This window comes from Pseudonaja textilis, chromosome 1, assembly GCF_049901715.1.
Source record: "Pseudonaja textilis isolate UNSWEBS1 chromosome 1, rPseTex1.2, whole genome shotgun sequence".
In the NCBI taxonomy this organism is placed as follows: domain Eukaryota; kingdom Metazoa; phylum Chordata; class Lepidosauria; order Squamata; family Elapidae; genus Pseudonaja; species Pseudonaja textilis.
Window position 1 is genome coordinate 209,434,727 of NC_141990.1, and position 23,833 is coordinate 209,458,559.

The 23,833-nt window shown below is 34.7% G+C and overlaps 1 protein-coding gene across 1 annotated transcript in view; it reads left to right on the forward strand.

Annotated features, from left to right (window-relative positions):
* The window catches only part of DPP10 (dipeptidyl peptidase like 10), a 232,463-nt gene that overhangs the window by 49,154 nt on the left and 159,476 nt on the right, over window positions 1-23,833 (forward strand). Inside the window, exon 3 of the mRNA XM_087920347.1 lies at window positions 5,546-5,641. Coding sequence (XP_087776473.1) covers window positions 5,546-5,641 — 96 coding nt within the window. The remainder of the gene's footprint in view (window positions 1-5,545; window positions 5,642-23,833) is intronic.

Consider the following 23,833-nt stretch of genomic DNA (forward strand, 5'->3'; position numbering starts at 1 on the left):
ATTGATGTCAGAAACTGGAATTATGCATGTGTCCATAAATATTCCACATCTCATCATGCACAACCTATTCCCACAGCTCAGATTTTTGTGATTTGAAGCAAATCTAGAAAACACCTTAAAAATGCGAAGGCATCTCTAAGACAATTACAAAGCAATGGTCAGGAAACTGTAACACTATGCTCAATGTTGCCCTATTATAAATATGCAAAACAGTAAAGAAACATAAATGGCAACTGACTGCCCTTTGCAGGGCATGCCAAATTTTTCAACTTTCAATTTCTGAACATCAGGAGTGCTCAAAAGTTGTGACATCGCTTGGGGATCGTAAAGATATTTTTATTACTTTAATGTAATTTAGATGTGCTTGGTAAGTAACTACATAAATATCAAAACTTTTTAACATTTTGTTTGTTTAATTTATGCCATGGTATTAGTTCTTCAGTTAAAGTAGTGAAGAATGCTAAGAGATAGGTATAGCTAAAAGAGTTTTCCTCCCATCACTGAAAGTCCTATTCCAGTGGCATCTACAGAGGATCAATGCGATAGTTTCAGCAGTGTATCAAATTCCCACCCTTTTATATATTTGTATGATATATAAAGGTGACAGGGCTGTGACTGTGCTGCTGCAATGGTCATTTTGATCTTTTGGACCCTGTTAACTGATTCCCTATTAAATCCCTATTGCTGCTCATCCCATTTGGACAGTGGATAAGGGCATTTTTGTCTCATAGCAATAGGGAATTGAAAGCTCACTAATCAGTCCAATAGCACAGCAGTCTCCAGCCTTTCTGGCTTTGTAGACCATGGGGGAGAGTGGAAAAGGGGATGGTTCTGTGTGAGCAGCAAGTGTGCGCAGCTGCTTTACACAAGAAGCAGGCATGCACGCCTGCCGTTCACACAAATGGAGCTGCATGCATGTGCTTGCCTGCCCATTGCATGTGCGAATGGAACTGCGCATGCATGATTGCTCACTTGCTGCTTCTGTGATCTGGTTCCAAACCAGCCACAACCCGGGAGTGTTGGGAAGCCCTGCAATAGCACAAAAGCAGAGGAAACAAAGTAATTGAGCTTTGGCTGAAGTTTTCCTTCTTAAGCAATGGCTTGAAGAGAGGAGAAAACTTTTCTTTCTTTTCCCAAATAAATATGGTCAGGATTAGTAGAGTACGAACAAGTAAAAATAAATCTGGACAAGTAAAACTTTCAGTATATAGGAAAGAAAGGATAAATGAAGGATGAAAATAAGTTTGAATTAGTAGTATGAGATATATAGCAAATCACCTCACAGTTCTGGGAAGGCCAAATTATTGCACAGTATAGCAAGCTCAGTAAACCCCAATTCTATTATCTGGAGATCAGTAAAATAATAAAAAGCAATATATCTTTTTCTTTCTTTTTAGGTACTGGATCCTTAATTATTTATACTTATTATATGCAGACTTAGAGCAGTTAGAATTGCTACAGTCAATGAGTAATGATTGGAATACTTAAAAAGTTTTCTTTTCCCAGTTGCCCTAAAATGTAGTTAAATTGCAATGAATAGCGTACAGGAGCATTTCGCGCTAGTGATTTATAGCCAACACCGGATGAATTTTTATATCACTATCTTGAGAAACCTGCTAGCATTTGATTAATAGATAAAAGTATTTCTCTTGCACAGCATTCATTTTTCAGGGCTTTGCTACTTTTTGTTATCATAAATGAAAACAGAGGTATTTTTTTGAGAAGCAGTCCTGCAGATAATCTGGTCCTATGCCATGTAGGGCTTTTGGTGATAACCAGCTCCTTGAATTGCACCTGTAAGGAAAATGGGAACCTGTGTAGTTTGCACAATAGAGGTGTAAGATGGGCAAACCTATGAAAACCCAATACTGTATGTGCCACTGCATTCTGGACTAGTTGTGTAGGTAGCTCAAACAATGGACCAAGTATAAGTAGCTCAAACAACAATCTCTGAATAGTTGGTGTTAGGAATTAAGCATAACATTTCATAAAATTATAATTTGGTTTTTATTTCAACAGGCTTTATTCCCTTCCAACCCCCCATTTTTCTTATTTGCTTTCTGAGAGGGCAGTTACAGAGAGTTAGCTTTGCCAATATTTTGATGCAGATTAAACTATTTTCATATACAACTATGTGACTATTTTCATATGCAACTAGTTACAAATAATAGATCAACTCTTCTAATGCAAAATTATTTAGTTTAAAATTGCTTGTGAAGTGGTATCGCTTTATCTAAGGGGATTCTGAATATCTCACCTTGTACTTTGCCTCTAATTTTCTGCTTAAGTTGCTGCCTTAATTTTGTATAGAAATGCAATTCTTGTCAGAGAGTTCAGATCAGGGGTGGGACTCAACTGGTTTTGACCAGTTCTACAGAACCCCTAGTTAACTTTCTGAGCAGTTTGGTAGTTAGGAGAAATCTCCTTTTGCTTTTTTCCACCCTTATTACATTCTTGGCAATATGCCTAGACTTACTGTCTCCGAACGAGGTTTTTTTTTTTTCTTGATACTTAAAGGAGAAGGTTTTTAAGCTTTTTAGAGTGCTGTTGGGAGGAAATGCTCCCCTGGAAATACTTCTTCTTGGCTAGCTAGAAAGATTGACATTCAAACGTGAATTTACATATCCTTTCTGAGTTTTGGTCTAAAACTGGTTTTTGGTGAAGTTTAATTCTGTGTTTGGTGACATTTAATCCTGTGTTTATTGATGGGATAATTTTCCCTATTCAGCTTTGTTTGGAAGGAAAAAGATTAATCTCTGTTCCTGAAAAGAAACTGGGTTGAGAAATCTGGCTAGTTCCTGTGTCTATTTGTTCTGATAATTGGTTTAACAAGAAACAGCTACTGTTTTGATTTAATTATATGTATTGTGTTTGAATTTTTTCCTGCCTCATGGTTTCTTTTTCTATTTGAGGAGGGGGTCTTCCTTCGCTGCTTTAGTGGTATCTGGCACTGTCCTTTTGGGGTGTACTTCCAAGAGGCAGGATGCAAGCTTAGCACTGATTTTTTTTACTGCCTTTCTGGGGGGCATGAGACCTTTCCTTAAACCTGGATGATTTCCTTAGGATATCTTGTGAGATGGTGCAGCTGGTATCTTTAAGTGGTGCAAATGGATCTAAGGATTGCTTTTCCTGGGTGTGCTTTTTCTGGAGAGCTTAAATGACCTCTCTGCTAAAGGGTTTCACTTTATGAGCAAGAGTTGGCTGCTTGATAGTTATCACTGCATTTTATCTATTTTCATTCCTCAAGGTGCTCTGGCACCCTGCCTGATTTGGAACTCCGGCTTGCAGGTATTTTTAATCTAATGATTGGTATTTAGGGCAGCTTTTTGCAAGCAAAGAAGTTTTTTGTATTTTTGTACAGGTAATCCTTGACTTACAACAGTTCATTTAGTGACCATTCAAAGTTACAGTGGCACTGAAAAAAGTGACTTATGACCGTTTTTCACACTTATGACTGTTGCAGCATCCCCACTGTCATGAGAGGCCACGTGAGGAGAAGCATGCCTTGACATGAGTGATATTGAGTTGACCATGCCCACCCAGTCACATGCCCACCAAGCCACACCCACCAACTAAGCCACGCCCACAGAACCGGTTGTTAAAATATTGAATCCCACCCCTGGTTCAGATGCCTTGAGAAAAACAGAGCAAGTAAATATCAAATTAAAATTAGCTTTCTCGTGACCTTTAGAGTATTAACATACTGGGAGACTGAGGGACAAGTGTCACAATGAGTATTAAAGTTTAATAGTTTATAAAACTTCTGTGTTTCATGAGTTCATGTATAGCATCCTACTGACCTTTACTCTTTCTTTTATTCAATGGCAGAGGAAAGCCAACAATTGCATTGAAGACTACATAATGAGCACTTAAGCAAAACAAGATTGTGTTGCTTTGTAAATGTACTGTATATATTTATATCTGGATGTGTGGGGATTAATCCCCTGGGCCAAAATTTGAATAGTGACATATCATAATGGGGATTCCCAAATCAATTTTGTCAGTATTATTTTATTCCCTCTTACCATTTCTTCAAAGAGTAAATCCTAGTTGGAATAAATTACCCCAAATGTAAAATTTAGTGGAAAAAATCTGTTAAAAAGAATTTGGTAAATCTTCCTAATTGAAGTGAAGCATGCAGTAGAACTAGCTGAAGATGCAGTCTATTGTGGGCCTTGAGCAACATTGAAGAATAAAATAAAATAAAACTCAATTGTTACAATACATTTGCATAATATATATTGGACTAGATAAGACAAATATTGACTGTCATTGAATTAAACCTTGTAATATTCTAAGGTAATAAAGTGCTAACAGTAATCAAATTCTGCTGGCTATCTGTGCAACAATAGCTATGACAAACATTATTTCTAGAGTCTTTTTCTGATGATACATGCATCTGGCTGCCCAGGGAATAGCATGTGGGAATTCTATAAAACTCAAAACATATTAAAATATTAACCAGTATGTTCTGCAAAGCGGATCTCACTTGCTCTCAGTTGCAGGGAAAAGCTTCATTATCTGACTTCCCCCTTATGCTTCTGATCTAAACTAAGTGCAGTTTGCATCTGATTTTGCCTCAGATCAGATCAAAGTCCACTTCCTCAGATTACCTGACTATGTTTCATATCTCTCCCTTCAACTTTATTCATACAAAAGAGAACCTAAAGGTGTAAGACAATGTAAAACCCCTACAGCCTTCCCAGAAAAATATTTTGAAAGGATTATTCATTTTTCATTTGCTTCAACAGAAAATGGCCAAAAGCATCTTGTAAAAGTGGGACCCCTTAAGACTTTGAAACTGAAACTTTATATGAAAATCATTGAGCTGTTGCAAGAACGTCAGGGATTTTCTGATATTTTGGCCAAGTTTATAAGCACATGATAACCCCTTATGTTTTTCTGTTAATTTGATCAGCAGTACACACCCAAAAATACATTTGTAAATTGGTTTTACAGTGATTTTACAGTGTCAAAGAGTAATTGCCTCCTCTCAACTGGCTCAACAAAATTCACACATCATTCTTAAATCATATATTGATTTAATCATAAATAAGCCAAGTAGCTGAATTCATACCTTATGCCAAGGGTCTTCAAACTTGACAGCTTTAAGATTTGTGGACTTCAACTCCCAGAATTCCTCTAGTCATATTAGTTCAGAGATTCTGGGAGTTGGTCCACAAGTCTTAAACTTGCCAAGTTTGAAGATATGCCTATCTAACATCAAATAAATTGTATTATGTTTTATACTATAACATTATTTTATTGTGTGAATACAGTCATACATGTGATCTGTTCTATGCTAGCTTACTGATGAACTTGAGTCTATGGCAAGGAACTTTAACTTGTTTGAATTATGGCCATTGGGTTCATGGGAATTTATCCTTTACAGATTGATTGATATCCTTTTTCATGAATTAATGTACAAATAAACATTACTTGAAAACGTGGAAGGAATATCAGTATTTTAAGTAAAGATTTATCTTTGAATTCTGTGCTTTAAAATAAATAGTTTTTTTAATTTAAATTTTGCTTTTTATTGCAGATGAATTGTCAAACTCTTCAGAAACAAGATTGTCTTTAGAAGATCTCTTCAGAAAAGAGTTTGTAGTTCACAATCCAGATGCCAAATGGATGAATGGTATGTTGAATATGTTGGACAAGCACTTTGAAAAGAAAATACGAAAAATGAATTATTTTTTACTAATGTACATTTAAAGAGTATGTTATAAATGTAGAATGCTGCTTATTAAATGCTGGACAGTTTTAAGCTTTCTTGAATTAAATATTTATTTAATCATATTTAGGAAATCAACTAGCCTTATATTTTCTGTGGGTAGATTCTAAGCAGGTCCAACGCCAAACTCTTGATAGAGATAGTGATAATCAGCCTTTTAAGGTAGGCAAGGTCAAGAAATAGACAAGTATATATAATATGTATATTATATTAAAATATAGTAGCATAAAGAGGCATCACACAAACGTATATTAATATAGATGTTGATCTATTTATAAATAAGTTTGATTTATAAATTTATATGCCCCAGCAATTGCCTTATTCATTAACAAAGTTAAAGGACTAATATTACCCTGGAACCTGTCCTGCAGTATCTTTCCACCTCTATTTACTATTGTTATACAGATAGTCCTCGACTTACAGCCACAGATGACTCCAAAATTTCCATTTCTAGGCAAGACTATGTAGTTGTTAAGTAAATTTTGCCCCATTCTATGACTTTTCTTGACACAATTAAGTGAATTACTGCTGTTATTAAGTTAGTAACATGGTTTTAAACAAATCTTGCTCCCTCATTGGCTTTGCTTGTCAGAAGATCACAAAAGGTGATCAAACGGCCTCAGGACACTGCAAGCATCATAAATATGAACCAGTTTTATCATGTGACTGTGGTATGCTGAAATGATTGTTAGTGTGAAAAACAGTCATAAGTCACTGTTTCCGCTGCTATTGTAGCTTTGAATGGTCACTATATAATGATTTTAAGATGACTACTTTTTTTCTCCTCCAACTCTTCTCCCATAATTACCCAATCCTGCAACGTAACTCTGATCCAAGTTTTAATCCCTGATAGATTACAAGCAATAAACTTTATTCAGTCTCCCTAACCAAACCAATCCTGTCCAAGTAGTTCACTTTTGTCTTCCTCTTTTATTTTAATGATTCTTTTCCCTATATCAGTTCCTCATCTGGCCTTCCTCACCTGTCTAGAGAACAGCATGTAGAGCCTCTCTCTTTGTTCTCTCAATTCAAATATACAGATCAGAAAGACTTAAATTGATATTTAACTCATTTTTATAGAGTGAGGAAAGTAAAAAGCAAGTAAGCATTATAGTTTTGTAGATGACAGCTACAAAATACTACTAGTATTATCAAGGATCTCTAATTAATTATGTTAATTAATTTACCCAAATCTGAAATTAGCTTCCATCTTCTCTTCATCTCTGTCGAAATGGGATACCATTTAAAATAATTTAATTTTTTTACTGGGTTAATTAATGGCCTATGATGTTGTTGTTTGATTCCAATCTTATTCATCTTACAGTTTAGATGATGGGTCTCCAACCTTGGCCCCTTTAAGACTTTCTGATTTTGGAAGAATATTTGGAAAGTATGCTTGGAAAATACACCATGTTCAACAGTTTCTGCTCTGCCATTGTTGGCTCTTTCATCTATCATCCTTTACTGTTTGGTTTTGGGGACTTTTAGTGCTAATTGAATTAATAACAGAAATGTCTTCAATGGTGTTTCATTCATCATAAGTAATTGTGCATCTACCTTTAATAATTGCGCATCTACCTTACTGTTTTGATTTTCCCCCGTCCTCCAGTTTTTTGCCATTTTTATGTATGTTTCCCCAAAATAATATCACAATAGAGTAGGGAATGAATTGCTTTACCATTCCAAAATGCAAGGAAAACAAAGTTTTTATCTGAGTCTCTCTCTTGGATTATTTCTCTGTCAGAGCACTCGCACACAAACAAATTAGAAAAATGAAACACAATTACTTTTGGAAATGATTAAAACTAAATATTAGTGTTTAAAAAAAAAAAAAAAACTCTGAATGCATTCAGTAGAAAGTACCTCTAGGAGAGCCAGTATCATGTGCATGTTTTGCTAAATTCTGTAAAAATGGCAATATTTACAAAACATTTTTTTAATAATGTTACTTTTCTATGCCCCAGGGCAAAAAGCAGTCTGAGAACAGAGAATAAATAAAAAAGAGAAGTGATTTACTGAAAAAGGAGCCCAAAAATGATTGAGAATAATATTTAGGCAACTAGAGAGCCTTGAATAAAATGCATAAATCAGAGAAGATGTGCTACGTGAAACAATTGGGTATGTTTCATATAATCATGTTAAAGGTCATCAAGACTGTAGATTAAAAAAATGACTAATTACTTAACCTATAACTAGTGATAGGACAAAAAAAGAGCTGCAAAGAAATGGTAGTGGAAATACAATGATACCCTCATTCATGGTATAAGCTCTGCTATAATACCAAATTACAACATTGACACTAAAATTAAATTCAAAAATTATTAAATAATATTCATCATTCATTCTGCTAACAATTTCCATATTTGTTTTCTTTAGTTACAATAATAATATATTCTTTCTTCTCCATTTAGTGATCTTATAGTACCAGTACCTATAATGAAATAGAGAATACATTGAGATCTTTTAAAAATCAGTTTTGATTTCAATGTATTGCACCATAAGACTTGAATGTATAATTGTGTACTAATATGATAAACAAAGAATATTACTAATGTTACCTTAATTTGTGGAATAGATAAATGGATTTGATTATTCAAACCTGACACTTTTGAAAGGATTCTTTTAATTTGCTTTCTTCATAATTTATGTTGCATTCACGGTATTAAAAAACATGCATTTCATTGTTTTCTAGTAATTATAAAGCAATAATAATTCACTATGAACATTTTTAAAGGAAATTATATGAGTTAAAATAAGTGGAATGTTTTTCAGTGAAAAGTATTCCAGTTCAAAGTACTTAATTTTTTTGTTCAAAACACTGATTGTTTTCAGGTGTTGGTTAGTTTATACACGAAATGAATGCGTATGTAGCCTCAATTTAAGACCATAATTGGGACAAGAGCTTCTGTTGTTAAGCAAGGTCACTGCATGGTCATTAAGAAAATCACCATGTTTATTAAGTGAATTACATGGCTACTAAGCAAATCCAGCTTCCCCCATTAATTTTGCTTCTTGGAAGCTGGCTGGGGAATGTTGCAAATGTTGATCGTGTGACCACAGGATGATGCATCCAATGTATCTACACACTAATTGCCAAGGGTCCAAATTTTTGATACATGACTCTGGGGCTGGTGCTATGGTTGTAAGTGCAAGGACCAATCATAGATCACTTTTGGTGATAGCTTCAAGCAGTCACTAAACAAATGGTCATTAGTCAAGGACTACCTGTATGTGCTCTCTCTCTCTGTGTGTGTGTGTATTTATTAATATATGTACTACAATATAAACATATAACATATGTATATATGTTTATTAACATACACAGAAGTTTTGTACTTACAAAAGTAGTTGCTGAATTTAAGTATTTAAAAACTGAGACACATTTCTCGTAGTCCTCTCCTATGTTTGAATTAATACAGTTAATAATATTTCTAGATACGTGCTTTGTGCTTGTCTAGCATTTGAAAGTCAACCAGCTTCATTTTGTGTCACAGGAAAGAGGGGTTCGTGAACTTAGGGCACCAGTTAAATATTTTTGATAAAGAAAGACATGTTCAGGTGAGCTGTAGAATTCTAGGCCAAACATACTTGTGGTTTTGTCTTCTTTAAATGAATGGAGTATTTATATTTTTTTTTGTTATGTTGGGTAAGCTTAAATAATACAAAAGAGTTAAGAATAAAAGTTAAGAATTAAGAGTTAAGAATATAAAAAAAAAAATATATATATAAAAAGAAATGAAGTAATTTATGAGAATACAAAGACATAGATAGATAATGAAATGATGCTAGAAAAGTGTATTTGTGATTATGAATATGGTTGATTTAAAATGTAAAACACCTGAAACCACGCTGTTCTCACAAAGATGTATTTAAATAATTAAAAAATAAAAAAAAACTTTTTCCAAAAAAAAGAATAAAAATACAAAAGGCAAAATGAAAATAGGACACAAGTAAAAGCATTGTGAAGGGACATTTTGGTGACTCATTCCCCCTTCCATTCTTTTTCCCAAACCTCTAACCACTAATTAAATATTTATGGTATGTTTTAATATTTAATGTTAAATATTTAAGTTTTTTTTGGCTTACATCTATTTAAGTCATTTCACCTGTTGTTTTTAATTAGTCTTTTGACTCTTCATAGAAGACATATTTCCTAATGTTTGAATCCGAGTTCCTGGGTATTGGGTAATATAGAGGGTAGCCATTCTTATTTAAATTTGGTTAAACTTCTGTTATGGTTATATCTTGTCACATTTACCATTGCTGCTTATTCACCAATTCGATGTACTTTTACTGCTCAATAATATAATTTAAGGTTAAGAATTCAAAATCCACACTTTTAACGAGTGTGGTAAGATGAATCATATTCTTAGTTTTTCCCACTGTTAATTGTTCTTTGCTGTTCTACAAACTTTTGTCTGGTATTGCAATCAGTGCCATTGAAAGAAGAGGTTAAACTTTAATATTTGATATTTGATTTAAATATTTAATATTTGATTTTACACTAATATCAAAGAAATAGTGGAATAGAATCATTAAAGAAAGGATACAAAAGGAGGAGCAGAATTAAATGTGAATTGCAAAAATTAAAATATTTTTTAATTCATTTTAAATAATTAAATAGAATTGTTAAATTGTCTCGCAGCAAATTGGCTGTGGTGAGTTGTCTCATTTGGGTGTAACTATGTGAGCATGGATGTAACATAACATGGACTTTTGGCTAAACATAGTAAGCAGGGGCTGACAACTAGGGAATCTCTGGGGTTAAATTAACTCTCCAAAGTCACCTTCTGAACAGGGACATAAAGTTTGTAGACAAAAAGATAAATTCCCTGCTCTCTGTTCTCTTTACAGTTCTCTTTCTCATGAGTACATTTAAGATACATTCATTCTTAATAATATTGCATGATAATTAATAACATTAGTATATTAACTACATCTCAGGCATTATTATCGCGACCAATGCCCCAAAGACTTTAGATGGAAACAGGCTTAATTTTTATCCAATATCTCTCTTTCCTTTCTTGCTGACCAAACAGACACAAATATTTTCACAAGTGGTTTGCAGGTATTGCTGCCTAATATTCTGAACAAGCAATATTGAAAGCCTGGCTCTGCATACTCAATCTCCAGAGAGCAAGTTAATGGGCTGTCTGGATTGTGGTCTGTATCTTTTTATGCTTTAATTAAATTCCATTAGATCATCCCATGTTCACTAATGTGATTCTGGAAAGAGACATAGATATACATGCCAAACCTTTGAAGATATTAAATGAGGATGCTTCTACATTTAGTAGTATTGATTTTTATATATTTAATAAAAAGTGAAAAATTAAAATGTTGTCAGTAAGTGATACAAAATGTTTGAAATTAAGGCAACAATGAAAGATAAGGAGGGAATATCCAGACAAGTGGAAATAGACATTACTCAGCTTTGCACTGAATAATGAGCTATTAAAACTGGTTATCAGAAGACTTAAACTTATAAAGGGTTTAGACTATTAAAAGAATACAGAAAATTTCATTTTCAGAAATTATAGTATATTACAACCATTGCTTTGTAAAACGTATATATAATGGATCCAATACTTCATCCAGAAACCAAATGACATATGTATGGTGATATCATCACACAAAAGCCACCCTTACATTTTTCACCCCAATATCTGATGCCAATATCTATCATTGCAGCATTTGCATGATAATATTGCTACATGTTTCATCAGTTGCCTCCTCTTGTTTCTTTTCACATAACTATGCATGAGTTCTACTGTTTCTAAGCCAGTTGTTCAAGTGCCTGGTCCATTTTGATGTTCTTGAAATTCATTTGAGAGATCACCAGAAGGCAGGACAAGAAACAATGAATGGAAAATAAGGAGAGAAGCAACTTAGAACTAAGGAGAAATTTCCTTAGAACAATTAACTAGTGGAATGCCTTCCCTTCAGAAGTTGTAGGTACCCCAACACTGGAGGCTTTTAAGAAGACACTGGTCAGCCACTTGTCTGAAATAATATAGGGTCTCCTACTCAAGCAGGGGATTGACTAGAAGACCTCCAAGGTCCCTTGTTATTGTATGTTCTATGAGAGTATGAACTCTTCATTTTAAAATCAATATCCTATAGTACAAGTGGCTTTTAATTTATTTGCCAATGATTTATTTGCCAATATCTCTAGGCTACCTCTATTAATGTGTTTTAATGCCTTTCAGTAAACACAATAAAAAGTCATAAAACCAAACCCAATTTATATTATTAAATTTAAATGCCACCCGTCTCCCTTTCCAAAGTATAACTTTTCATGCCAGGTGCAGTTTTCAATACATGGTCAAAGGTAGTTCTACTTAAAGGAAACAGCAGATGTCTCAGAGAAAGTAGTTTTTTGTTCTTGTTTTTAAAAAAGTTGCTCTTCCAACTTTTGAACAAAGGTGTTTTTTTTTTAATATTTACAATATATTTTGCTATTGCAACCTTCACAATAAAGGTAGTTTTAAAGCACATCAGAGCCTATGGTAAGCACTGACTCAATCAAAGACAGTGCCTCTGAGTCAGTGCACTGCAAGAAATTGAAGTATGCTATCAAAATCAAACATGAGCACTTGAGCATAACGTGGAAAATTGTATTGTGGAAGTGAAGCATAAAACTTGCCCTAAGGTCACTTTGACAGTGAGGGCAGATAGGGAGCAACATCACTATTTTTGCCTTCTTGTAGAAGCACTTAGAGGTAACATTGAAAAGGAATGCAGGATGTTAACTAAATGGAATGGTTTGGTTTTGGCATTATCCTCCCACTTATCCATTTTTTTTTATTTCTATCCTTATGTTGTTTTTCTTTTCTTTCTTAAAAATAGTGTAACCACCCCAAGTCATTGGAGTCAGACTACCACTAAAGATTAATAAACAAACAAAGACACATCAACTTACTTCTTGGAAAGAAGAGGTGTTAAATATTGAAATTTAGTAGCTGGAGCAATGGGGTTGTGCAGTGAGCCTGAACACACAGTTGTGGTTGATTGGTACCAGAGTGCTGGCTCCTGCGGGAGGCAATCTGCACTCTTAATTGATTGATATGGGTGTGGAGGGGGAGTTTCCCTTGTTTTCCCCTGACTTTTTCTTCTGTGTGTCCTCTGTGCTCTGTGATTTACCATTGGGTGCTCCTGTTTGCCTGACTATCTAGTTTGCTATATGTATAGTTATAAAATATATTTATTTATATAAAACTACAAGTTTGTGTCAACATCTGATTCCATTTGGACACTTGCTGCACCATTCCCTGAGAACAAGGGTTGAATATAAAACTTAAAATAATCCTGATTTGATTCTTTTTGATGGGAGCAAGGTGGCTAAGTTGTTAAAGATGCTGAGTTGTCAGCTGGAGAGCTGACAGACTTGGTTTGAGACTCAAGTTCTTTGCAATGGGATGAGCTTCCATTCTTGCCCCAAATGAACAATTTTTTTAAAAAAGAGTTATTATATTTATGTAGTTACTTACCAAGTACATCTAAATTATCTTAAAGTAACCAAAATATATTTACAATCCCCAAGGCCTGTCAGAACCTTTGAGCACCTCCAATATTTGGAAACTGAAAGCTGAAAAATTTGATACCTCCTGACTCAACTAGCAGTTTGAAAGCATCCAAATGCAAGTAGATTAACAGGCCTTCTTTCTTTTTGGATCTTCAGGGCTGCCAGAGTTAGTGCATAGGCCTGCTGTGGGAAACTGGGAGGGGGATTGCATGGGGTGGGTAGAGATAGGGAGTCACAACAACATTCTTTTATCTGGGAGTCAAGGACATTCAGCCTGCACCTGGAGAGGCATGACTGGGAGGCATCTCCAGTTGGGACGGTAGACTGATTGGACCATGCGATGGACATGTGGTGCAGGGGAAGGGACTTTGACTTCTCTTTGGGTGGGGAAACCTGGGAGCTTTCAGATTCGTGTTTTCCCAGATGTGCCAATATGACATCTCTAATAAAATGGAGCTTTGAAGAATTGCCTGTCTCGGAGTCTTACTTGGTTAGGGGATTACTTGGAACCCTGACATAGGTATCACTTCACTTGGAAGTAACAGTGTTCCATGTGCCTTTGGCGTATAGCCATGCTTGCCACATCACTACATAAAAGTCTTTGGATAATGCTGGCTCCCTCGGCCCAGAAACGGAGATGAGCACTGTTCCCTGGAATTAGCCATGACTGTCAGGGAAACCGTTACCTTTTGATTCTCTTTAATTAAGAGGGGGCAGAAAAAAAACTTTTTAAGGCTTTCAAGACTCAGTTTTCCTATCAGAACAATAGAGTTCTGATCGTCTTTCTGATGTCTGTTTCGTTTGGCCTACTTCACAAAGCTGATATGTTCAAAAGCAACTTGTCTGGCAGCAGAACAACCAGACAGTGGATAAGTTATAAGAGAAGATAATGTAGGAAATGAAATTGTGGCTTCTGTAATTTGCCTTATGGTATAAAACCCATATAATGCATTGTGGGAAATTTACTATGGAAAATATTGACTGAAATATACTTTCCCCAGTAAGCTACTCTATTTTCAATAATAGATTTTATGCAAGAGCTATGCTTTTTGTTCTTTGCAGTAGTTTTTGCTGTAATTTTTGCTGTAGTTTTTCCAGATGTAGCTTGTAAATTAGTCTTCCTCTTTTGTTGGTTATTTTGCATCTTTCCAAGAACAATTGGAGAATCCTCTCCCCTACTTCCACTATTATCTTAATTTGTAAAATGAAGGGAGGGTTGGATTGTTTTAAATATGTGTGAAGGAACTATATGTGAAGGATTTCAGACATTTGATGTTTGCCTCTCCACCAAACATTACATTAAACCTAATCATTTTGTAAGTGAACAGGAAAGTGTTTTATAGCCTTATAAATTGTTGCTTACATTCTGAAAAAGTTGCCAATAAGCAGTGTTATAAAAAATAAAATTACAATGCTTTTTTGTTATTTTATTGAGAGGGAATTACAGATTCCATCCTCAAATTGTTTCTGTCTTGCTATCAGTTTTGATGGCTCATTCTGTAATAAACACTTTAGAATTGGATCTTCAATCCAATGAATAGATTCATAATTGACTGCACTGAAATTACATTAAGAAGTATATCTAAAAAATAAATCAAAATGTTTCCCTGCTCACATTTGTTTTCATCATTATAACTTCTGCTGCTTCTATTTTTCCCCACATTTTGGAATTTTGGAATATGAATTTTATTAAGTAATGTTTGACATAATAACATGTATTCTCAGAGTATGCAAAACAGTTTTATTTCATCGTCTTTTATGATTTAATGTCAATTGTTACTTTTAATTATGATCCAGTAGTATTGTCAGCAGAAGGAATTAATTTGTTCAACAAAATAATTTATGTCTAAATTAGGATTCAGATAATAAAACCAATAATTAAAATAAACCCTAATTGAAAATGAATTCATATTTGGAGACAGATCTATCTGAGAAATGAAAAGTCTAAGACTAGGAAATCAAGAAAATAACAAAAATGTAAATGCCTCCTTTATCTAATTATTGCCATAATCCCTTCTATTTGTTTTTGAATATATACTATATATACTGTATATCATATATGTATGGTATATTTCTAAGTAAATATTTACAACTATAGGCATGGCATTTTGTGTGTTTGTGAAAGGGAGCCAAGAAGATCTCAGCAGAATTGCCTACCAGTCCTTTTCTAAGTGGATTGTATTGGATTGTGTTAGATTATACTAGAGAAATCTGGATCATATTTAGATATTTCCAGATGCAGTCCTCTGGATCTAGATTTAGTAGTCTCAGTAATAATACTTTTATTAGCTACAATGCTACATTTGGTGTAAATCAGCGGTCGCCAACTGGTGGGCCATGAGAAAATTTTGGTGGGCCACAGAGAATTCTCATCCTCAGAGCACCCCCACAAAGCAATTAATCCAGGCTATGCAGAAACACAAGTCTGCGCCGCTCACATAGTCTGCGGGAACCCTACCTTACCTGGCAAACTTGCCTGCTAAATTGCTATTTTTCCTTTTTCTGACCATCAGCTGTTCTCCTGTGCCAGGAGATTTAGATTAGCTAGCAAGCAGGAAATGGTTGAATTTCTTGCTTTCTAGCTAGTCTTTAGATCTTCAGCTCAGCCAAACCTTCCTTAGGACTGAAGCTTCTATTATTCAGTGCAGACTCACGGCAAGCAAATTTTATGTGACAGACTGAGCTAGCTGATGGCAGATAGATAAATCACTGAATGATTTTGTGAGCAACTCAAGCTGCCTGCCTGCTTTGCCTGATTTTGGGTAAAAGTTGCTCTCTCTTTTTTTATATATAAAAAATCCAATATTTATATAAATATTTACAATATTTACATACAAGCCATGCCCAGTCAGTCACATGACCACCAACCCACACCCACACATTAGACCACACCCCCAGAACTGGTTAGTGGTCCCTGGGATTTAAAATTACGAGTTTGGTGGTGCCTGAGGTCCAAAAGGTTGGCGACCCCTGGTGTAAATAGAAATGAGATTGCTGAAATTCTAAAGACATTTTAAAAAAATAACTACATAGAATTGAATTGAGTTTGTGGAAATACAATAGAATGGAAGAAATGAAAATGAACAAAGGGACTAAGAATATTTTGGCATGAATGGAGAAGATGAATCTCTGAAAAAAAAATGATTTTAACTGTGGTAGAATCAGCAAGCAGACTGTCATAGGGCATTGAGATGGGAAATCAACAAGGAGGTTCTCAGTCAGAAACTCAGGGCAAGCAGCCACTTAGCCAGGTGCACAAGCTTTAAGCCAAAATTGATAAAGGATTTGACTGTTTTCTTCACAATGGGAATCAGATAGAATAATGGAAATCATGGAAGACAACACTCACAGACAAAAGCTGAGACATCACCAATGAAGTAGCCAGTCAGAATTCATGTAGTCCAAACATCCACAATTGCTATGGCATCAGACAAGCTATAATAACTGAAAATAGTAATTCATGTTTCGTTTTGAATATGTGCTGAAAAACAGTCTAAGCTCATGGAGAGAAATCATACATTCTGTTCCAATATCCACATCACTAGTTTTTGATTTTCCAAAAATTTGATTTTTAAGACAATTAACAATGCAAACTAGAGGGAAAGGAGAATATATATATTATATAGATAGATAGATAGATAGATAGATAGATAGATAGATAGATAGATAGATAGATAGATATAGATATAGATATAGATATAGATACACACACACACACACACACACACACACACACACACACAAATAGTTATACTAGCTATAAATAAATCGGCTAGGATTAATTTCTTGTTGATTGAAAGGAAAATGTCCAAAAGCAACGTGCGTGCATGTTCAGAGATAGTCAAGAATTAGATTCAAAGTAAGAGATGCTTAATAATAATTAAAATGGGAAATGAAACCCATTTGAATATGAATATAACCAGGGGTGGGAATCTACTGGCTTGGATTGGTTTGGGTGAACTGGATGTTAAATTTAAATCTGGTTCGCTGATTTATCTCCTATATTTGGGTAATCCCAAAATTAGTAACCCAAGCTTCCTTTAAGCTGTATTGTGGATCTTCTATTTTTAATTGAAGTAATAAGCTATATGTTTATGCTGTTATTTCTTCTGATTGTTCCAAATAGTGAAATATTAAATAGTATGTGGAAACTTGTATATGACCGTATGGTTGCAGCTCTAGTATTTCTATAGTATTGTGCATAAGAAAGTTGAGTTAGTCAAGAGTCGTGTAATTTATCACCTATTCATTTTTCTATTTGACCTTTATTGACAGACTTCCCCCTTTGAAATTTACTCTCCTTCCACTTCATCTCCCCCCTTGCCACGCCTTCCTATCTAATCTTCATATCCTTCAATCCCATTTAGACCAATAGTGAAAGAATCACAGACAATACTCTTCATGCTTGTGCTGTCTCTCTCCCTCCCCCCCCTCTCTCTCTCTCTCTCTGTGTGTGTGTGTGTGTGTGTGTGTGTGAGAGAGAGAGAGAGAGAGAGAGAGAGAGAGAGAAAGAGAGAGAGAGAAATCCCCTTCTCCCCTCCCCAGACAGTAAACTTCAAAATTTAATTTCTGTATAGCTCCTTAGCCATGACCTAACAACAAAAAGGATAATGGGATTTAGATAGAGAATTAGAGATTTACTTTGTGACCCCTCTTTGTTGCTCTGCCTGCTCTTTATCTAAGAGTGCAAATCTCAGGTGTCTTCCTTTTCTTCCAAACAAACACACAGAGAACACATAATGCTTGATTCTCCTGGTAGAATTCAGCTAGCTAAATACTAAGCTTTATTTATTACTATAAATAACTATCCTTTCTGTTATACTTTTAAAACCTGCTTCATTAATCATTACTCAGGTCAGATTCCTCTGACACAGAATGCTCCATCAATATTTATATTTTCTTCACAACACAGAGCTTGTGTTGAAAGCTATAAACTTTCAGATGGCAGGCTTAACCCACTTAGGAACTGTACTGGGAAAAAAAAAATCCCATCTTCCAAAACTTTCAATTGAACAATGACTACTTTTGATGAACTTACAGATACCAAAATCGCATCCCTTTTATTAATGTTTGCTTTCCAAACAACAACCTCCAAAACAAAAATAATCCACCATGGTATAATTGAGGTCAGCACCACCAAGAGCAAAGTCACTGAAAGCTTTTCCCCATCCTAATTCATCCAATGTTTAAACTGTCACTAAATTTGTAAGGGCTAAAATAATGCTTTTAACTCCTATAACAGATTTGGTTCGCTTACCATGAATCACAATACCCTACTTGATTTAGTTTAGCATGTTTTATAAATGGAGTTAAAGACATTCAAAATGGATAATGTAAGATGGGAGTGCATGGTTCTGATTTTAGACATAGAGGTTGCCCAAGAAGACTTCTTTGTTTAATTCTTAGATAACTTATATTGGTAGGTCCTAATCTCAGATTCTGGAAGGACCAGTAGTCTAGATCAGTCGTCACCAACCGGTGGGTCCTTGGCCCACTGGTGGTCCGTGTGAAAATTTTGGTGGTCTGCAGAGAAATGTCATCCCCAGAGCACCCCCCAAAGCAATTAATCCAGGCTGTGTGGGAACACAAGGCTGTGCCACCCACATGGCCCACAGGAACCCCCCCTCCCAGTCACTCCTTACCTGGCAAACTTGCCTGCTAAGTTGCTATTTTTTCATCTTTTTTCCCCCCGACCATCAGCTGTTCTGCTGTGCTGGAAGATTTAGATTAGCTAGGAAGCAGGAAATGGTTGGATTTCTTGTTTTCTAGCTAGTCTTTAGATCTTTGGCTCTGCTTTTAAGCACAGCCAAACCTCGCTTAGGACTGAAGGTTCTATTATTCAGTGCAGACTCATGGCAAGCAAATTTGAAAGACTGAGCTAGCCCATGGCAGATAGATAGATCACTGAATGATTCTGTGAGCAACTCAATCTGCCTGCCTGCTTTGTCTATTTTGGGGTAAAAATTGCTCTTTTTTTGTAAAAAAATTCAATGTTTATATAAATATTTATAATATTTACATACAAGCTATGCCCAGCAGCCAGTCACATGACCACCAAGCCACACCCACAAATTAGGCCATGCCCACAGAACCGGTTAGTGGAGGAGAGGGCGGATCTTGCGTCGCAGCGGTACAGCATGCAATATTTAAGGTCTAAGATCGCTGCTGATAACTCCATTGTGCGACGGTCCCAATGGACCTAAACTGTCCCGTAGAGACAATGACAGAGGAGGGCACATCCTGTCGATCCCAGGGACATTGCAAAGTCCCTGGTACATCCTGGAGAAGCCCTTTTTTCCCCACGGTGGAGAGGCAGCCATTAAAGCTGCTGAAGCTGGGACAGCTCCAGAATGGAAGAAAGCTGGAAATAAAGTGTATCAGTTTGGTGAGATAATTTTCTACTTATTTTTTTCTGGAGAGAACACCCTAAAAGACTAAAAATTAAATTTAAAAGTGAAGATAAAAGTGCTCAAGCGGCGAGATTAAGCACAAATTAAACTTGAAGGTTTTTTTTTTTCTTTTTATTGGAACTTTGGATTTTGTTAAAACTTTTTAACTTTTAAACTGGACTGGTCTTTCCTTTTTGATTTTAATTTTTTCCCTTTAATATAACTCTTTGGAAAAGTTTTTTATTCTCTTGATTTTTTTCTTTTTAATAATTTTAGATTCTTTATATATTTTTTTATTCCTGATTTTAATATTAGAGGGGAAGGGAAAGGAAAGGGAAATAAGTAGGGCTGCCACCTGGAGCCTTGGATACATTGTTTTTCTTTCTTTCTTTCTTGTTGATACATTTGCTGTTACATTCAAGGACTCTGTGCTTTTCATTGAAAAGATAGTGGGAAGAGCATGTAGATTGTTTGCAGGTGCTCTTCTGTGGAACTACTGATAGCTGGAGTCTGGATGTGAAATTGAAGGAAGAAGATTGAAGTGACCTTGAAAAGAGAACTGGAAATTTTGTTTTTTGATTTAGTAAAGAGCCTCGAACATATAGTAGCAGTGCTTTGCTTGTTGACAGAATTGCATTTTCTCTTTCCTTTTTTTTCTATTCCCCCCCCCCCGCCCGGTTGGATTTTTATATTTGGACTTGAGTCCTTTGATGCAAGAATAAGACTACTTCCCCCTGCCCTTTGTTTTACCTCTTTGGCAAGGGGAATATACAGATTTCTGTCTTTTTAAATCTTTTCTTATTTTTTTTTATTTTTTCATCCTTTTTCCATTTTATATTTTTTTTATTTTTTTCCTTTTTTTCTACATAATTGGAACCAATTGGATTAAGGTATTCAATTTTTTCCCTTCACTTTTTTATTTTTATCTTTATCTTTTATTTAATTATTATTATTATTATTATTATTATTATTTTTACTGAAGTGGCAATTGGCTGCTCTTGCTTTTTCTTTTCAATTTTTCTATTGTACTTTAAGATAAGCAGAAAAATACCAGCCTCAGCTTCTTCAGTCCCAACTTCTTCTTTCTCACCATCTGGAGGACAATGATCAATACAGGTGATGTTACAACAAGAGAAGGAGAAAGAAGTGACCCTGCAGATGATTATGCAAGGAATTCAAAAGATACAAGTAAAAACAGATAATATTGAAAAGAGAATGGAGAATATTGAGCAAAGAACAGAAAAGACGGATAAAAAAATAGGAAATATTCAACAGATGATGATGATGCAATATGAGGACAGAATTAAGAAAATTGAAGAAAAAGATGTACAAAGAGAAAAGAAGATTGGAGATATGGATACCTGATTGAGTGAAGTGGAAAGAGATAAGGGCAGATCTCTGCAATCATTGGGATGGGAAATTGATAGATCAGAATTCTATCTTAGATTTCAAAATATAGAAGAAGAAAAGGGTGAAAACCTTGCTGAAATGATGACAGAAATCCTGGCAGAAGCATTAGAGGTAACTAAAGAGAAGATGATGGATGGATTGGCAGAGGTTTTTCGTGTTTATACAAGATATGCGATGAGAAATAAACTGCCAAGAGAACTTCATGTCAGATTTACTAAGAAAATAATAAAATCACAAATACTGCAGGCGGCAAGAGAAAAAACACTAGAGTACAAAGATAAAGAAATAGTGGTACTGAAACAGGTACCAAGAAGAGTGAGAGAGATAAGAAGATAATATTTATTTTTGACCAAAGAGTAACTTAAGAGAAGAATAAATTACAGATGGCTGATACCCGAAGGTCTCATGTTTACCTGGCAGGAACAAAGACACAGAATTGATACAGTTGGAAAAGCAGAGTTATTCTATCCAGAATATTTTAGAGGAAGGGAGGAAGATACAAGAAAAGAAGAGTTGTTAATTGAATTTCAAGAGGAATATACAGCAGTAATTGAAAAAGAGGAAAGAGCCGTAGGTGGTGTACCCAGAGAGCAATGAGAACCAAGATCTACTAGAGCAACAAATCCTTCTTACAAAGTCTAAAATGGATGAGAAAAAATTGATTACAATTAATATAAATGGGCTTAATTCAGCTATTAAAAGAAGAAAAGTACTTCATAAGTTAGAGAAATTAAAATTTGATATAATCTGCCTACAAGAAGTACATATTAAAAAACAACATGATTATATATTGAAACAACAAAAATTAGGGAAATTATTTACAGCGTTAATACATTGTAAAAAGAGAGGAGTGGTGTTATACATTAGAGATACAATCCCTGCAGAACAAATAGATATAGATGATGATGGAAGGATTTTGATGGTGGAAATAATGGACAATAATCTAAAGACACTTTTAATAGCAATTTATGCTCCAAATGATAATCAAGAAGATTTTTACAGGAAATTACATAAGAAAATAATTGAACTGGACTATGCTAATATCTGTTTGATGGGAGATTTTAATGGAATAATAAATGACAAATTGGATTATAAAACACAAAAACCAGCAAAGAAAACTAGAAAGACTTTGCCAAAATCCTTCTTTCGAATGGTAGATGAGATAAACTTAAAAGATGCACGGAGAGAGAGAAATGCGGAAAATAAACAATATACCTTTTATTCAAATAGACATGCATCATGGTCTAGAGTAGATATGATATGGATGTCAACAGAATTGTTTTCTAATGTACAAGACATTGAAATAGAAGCAAGTACCTGGGCAGATCACAATCCAATAACACTTGTATGGAAAGGACACAAAGGGAGATCTAGATGGACTTTAAATAATACTATATTAAAGGAAAAAAACTTTAAGCAGAAAATTGAGAGAGAATTGACTTCTTTCTTTAAAGAAAATACAAAAGAGGATACATCATTACAGAACCTCTGGGACACGATGAAGACTTATACAAGAGGTTTGATAATGGACTATACAAGGAAAAGAAATATAAAACAGAAATTTTTTTTAAAATATTGGAAGATGACTACAAGAAGTTGGAAAAAGAACTACAGAAATTTCCACAAAAAAAGGACATTAAAATTAAAATGGACATAACTAAGCATAAAATGGGGCTAATGGAAAAAGAAGAAATAGCACAAAAAATTTGAAATGCTAAGCGGAACTATTTTGAAGATGCAAATAAACCAGTCAGATGGTTAGCATATAAATTGAGAAAGGAAAAAGACTTGAGAAGAATAAATCAATTGATAAATGAACAAGGACATGTATGCTATGGAAATGCAGAGAAGAAAAAAAATATTCAAGATTATTATGGAAAACTACCATCAAGAGAATGTTCAGGAAGAAAGAATTCAACAATACTTACAGGAAGCAAATTTGCCCCAGATACCCAAAGTTATTGAAACAATGTTAGAAAGTAATATAACAATGATGGAATTAACAAAAGCTTTAAAAAAGCAAAACATTGGGAAAGCACCAGGTCCGGACGGTTTGCCAGTGGAATTTTATAAGACATTCCAGGAAACATTGAATCTTCACTTATTGGAAATTATGAATGAAGTTATGACAAAGAAGAGAATACTCAAAACATGGTCAGAAGCATATATAACACTGGTACCGAAGGAGGACCCAGACCCACAGCAAGTTAAAAATTACAGACCTAAATCACTATTAAATTCAGATTATAAAATTTTTGCTTCAATTCTGGCAGAAAGACTGAAAAGATACTTAAACAATTTTATTCATTCTGATCAAAATAGATTTCTGATGAAGAGACAGATTAAAGATAATATGAGAATAATTTTAGATATACTGGAATACTATGAGGCACATCCTGAAAAACAAATGGCTCTGATGTTTATAGATGCACAAAAAGCCTTTGATAATGTGAATTGGCGTTTTATGCCGTTACAATTGGACCAAATGGGCTTTGGTAAAAAATTTACTCAAGCTATCGACAAACTGCAAAGGTTATGATAAATGGAGAGTTAACAGACTTTATAGATATAAGAAAAAGGACCAGACAAGGCTGTCCACTGTCACCTCTGTTGTTTGTGGAAATGCTGAATAGGAACATTAGAGAAGAAAAAGAAATAAAAGGAATGAAAATTTAAAAAGAAGAGTATAAATTACAAGCTTTTGCAGATGACCTGGTATTTATATTAGAGGATCCATTGGAGTCTGCATCTAAACTGATAGAAAAGATAGAA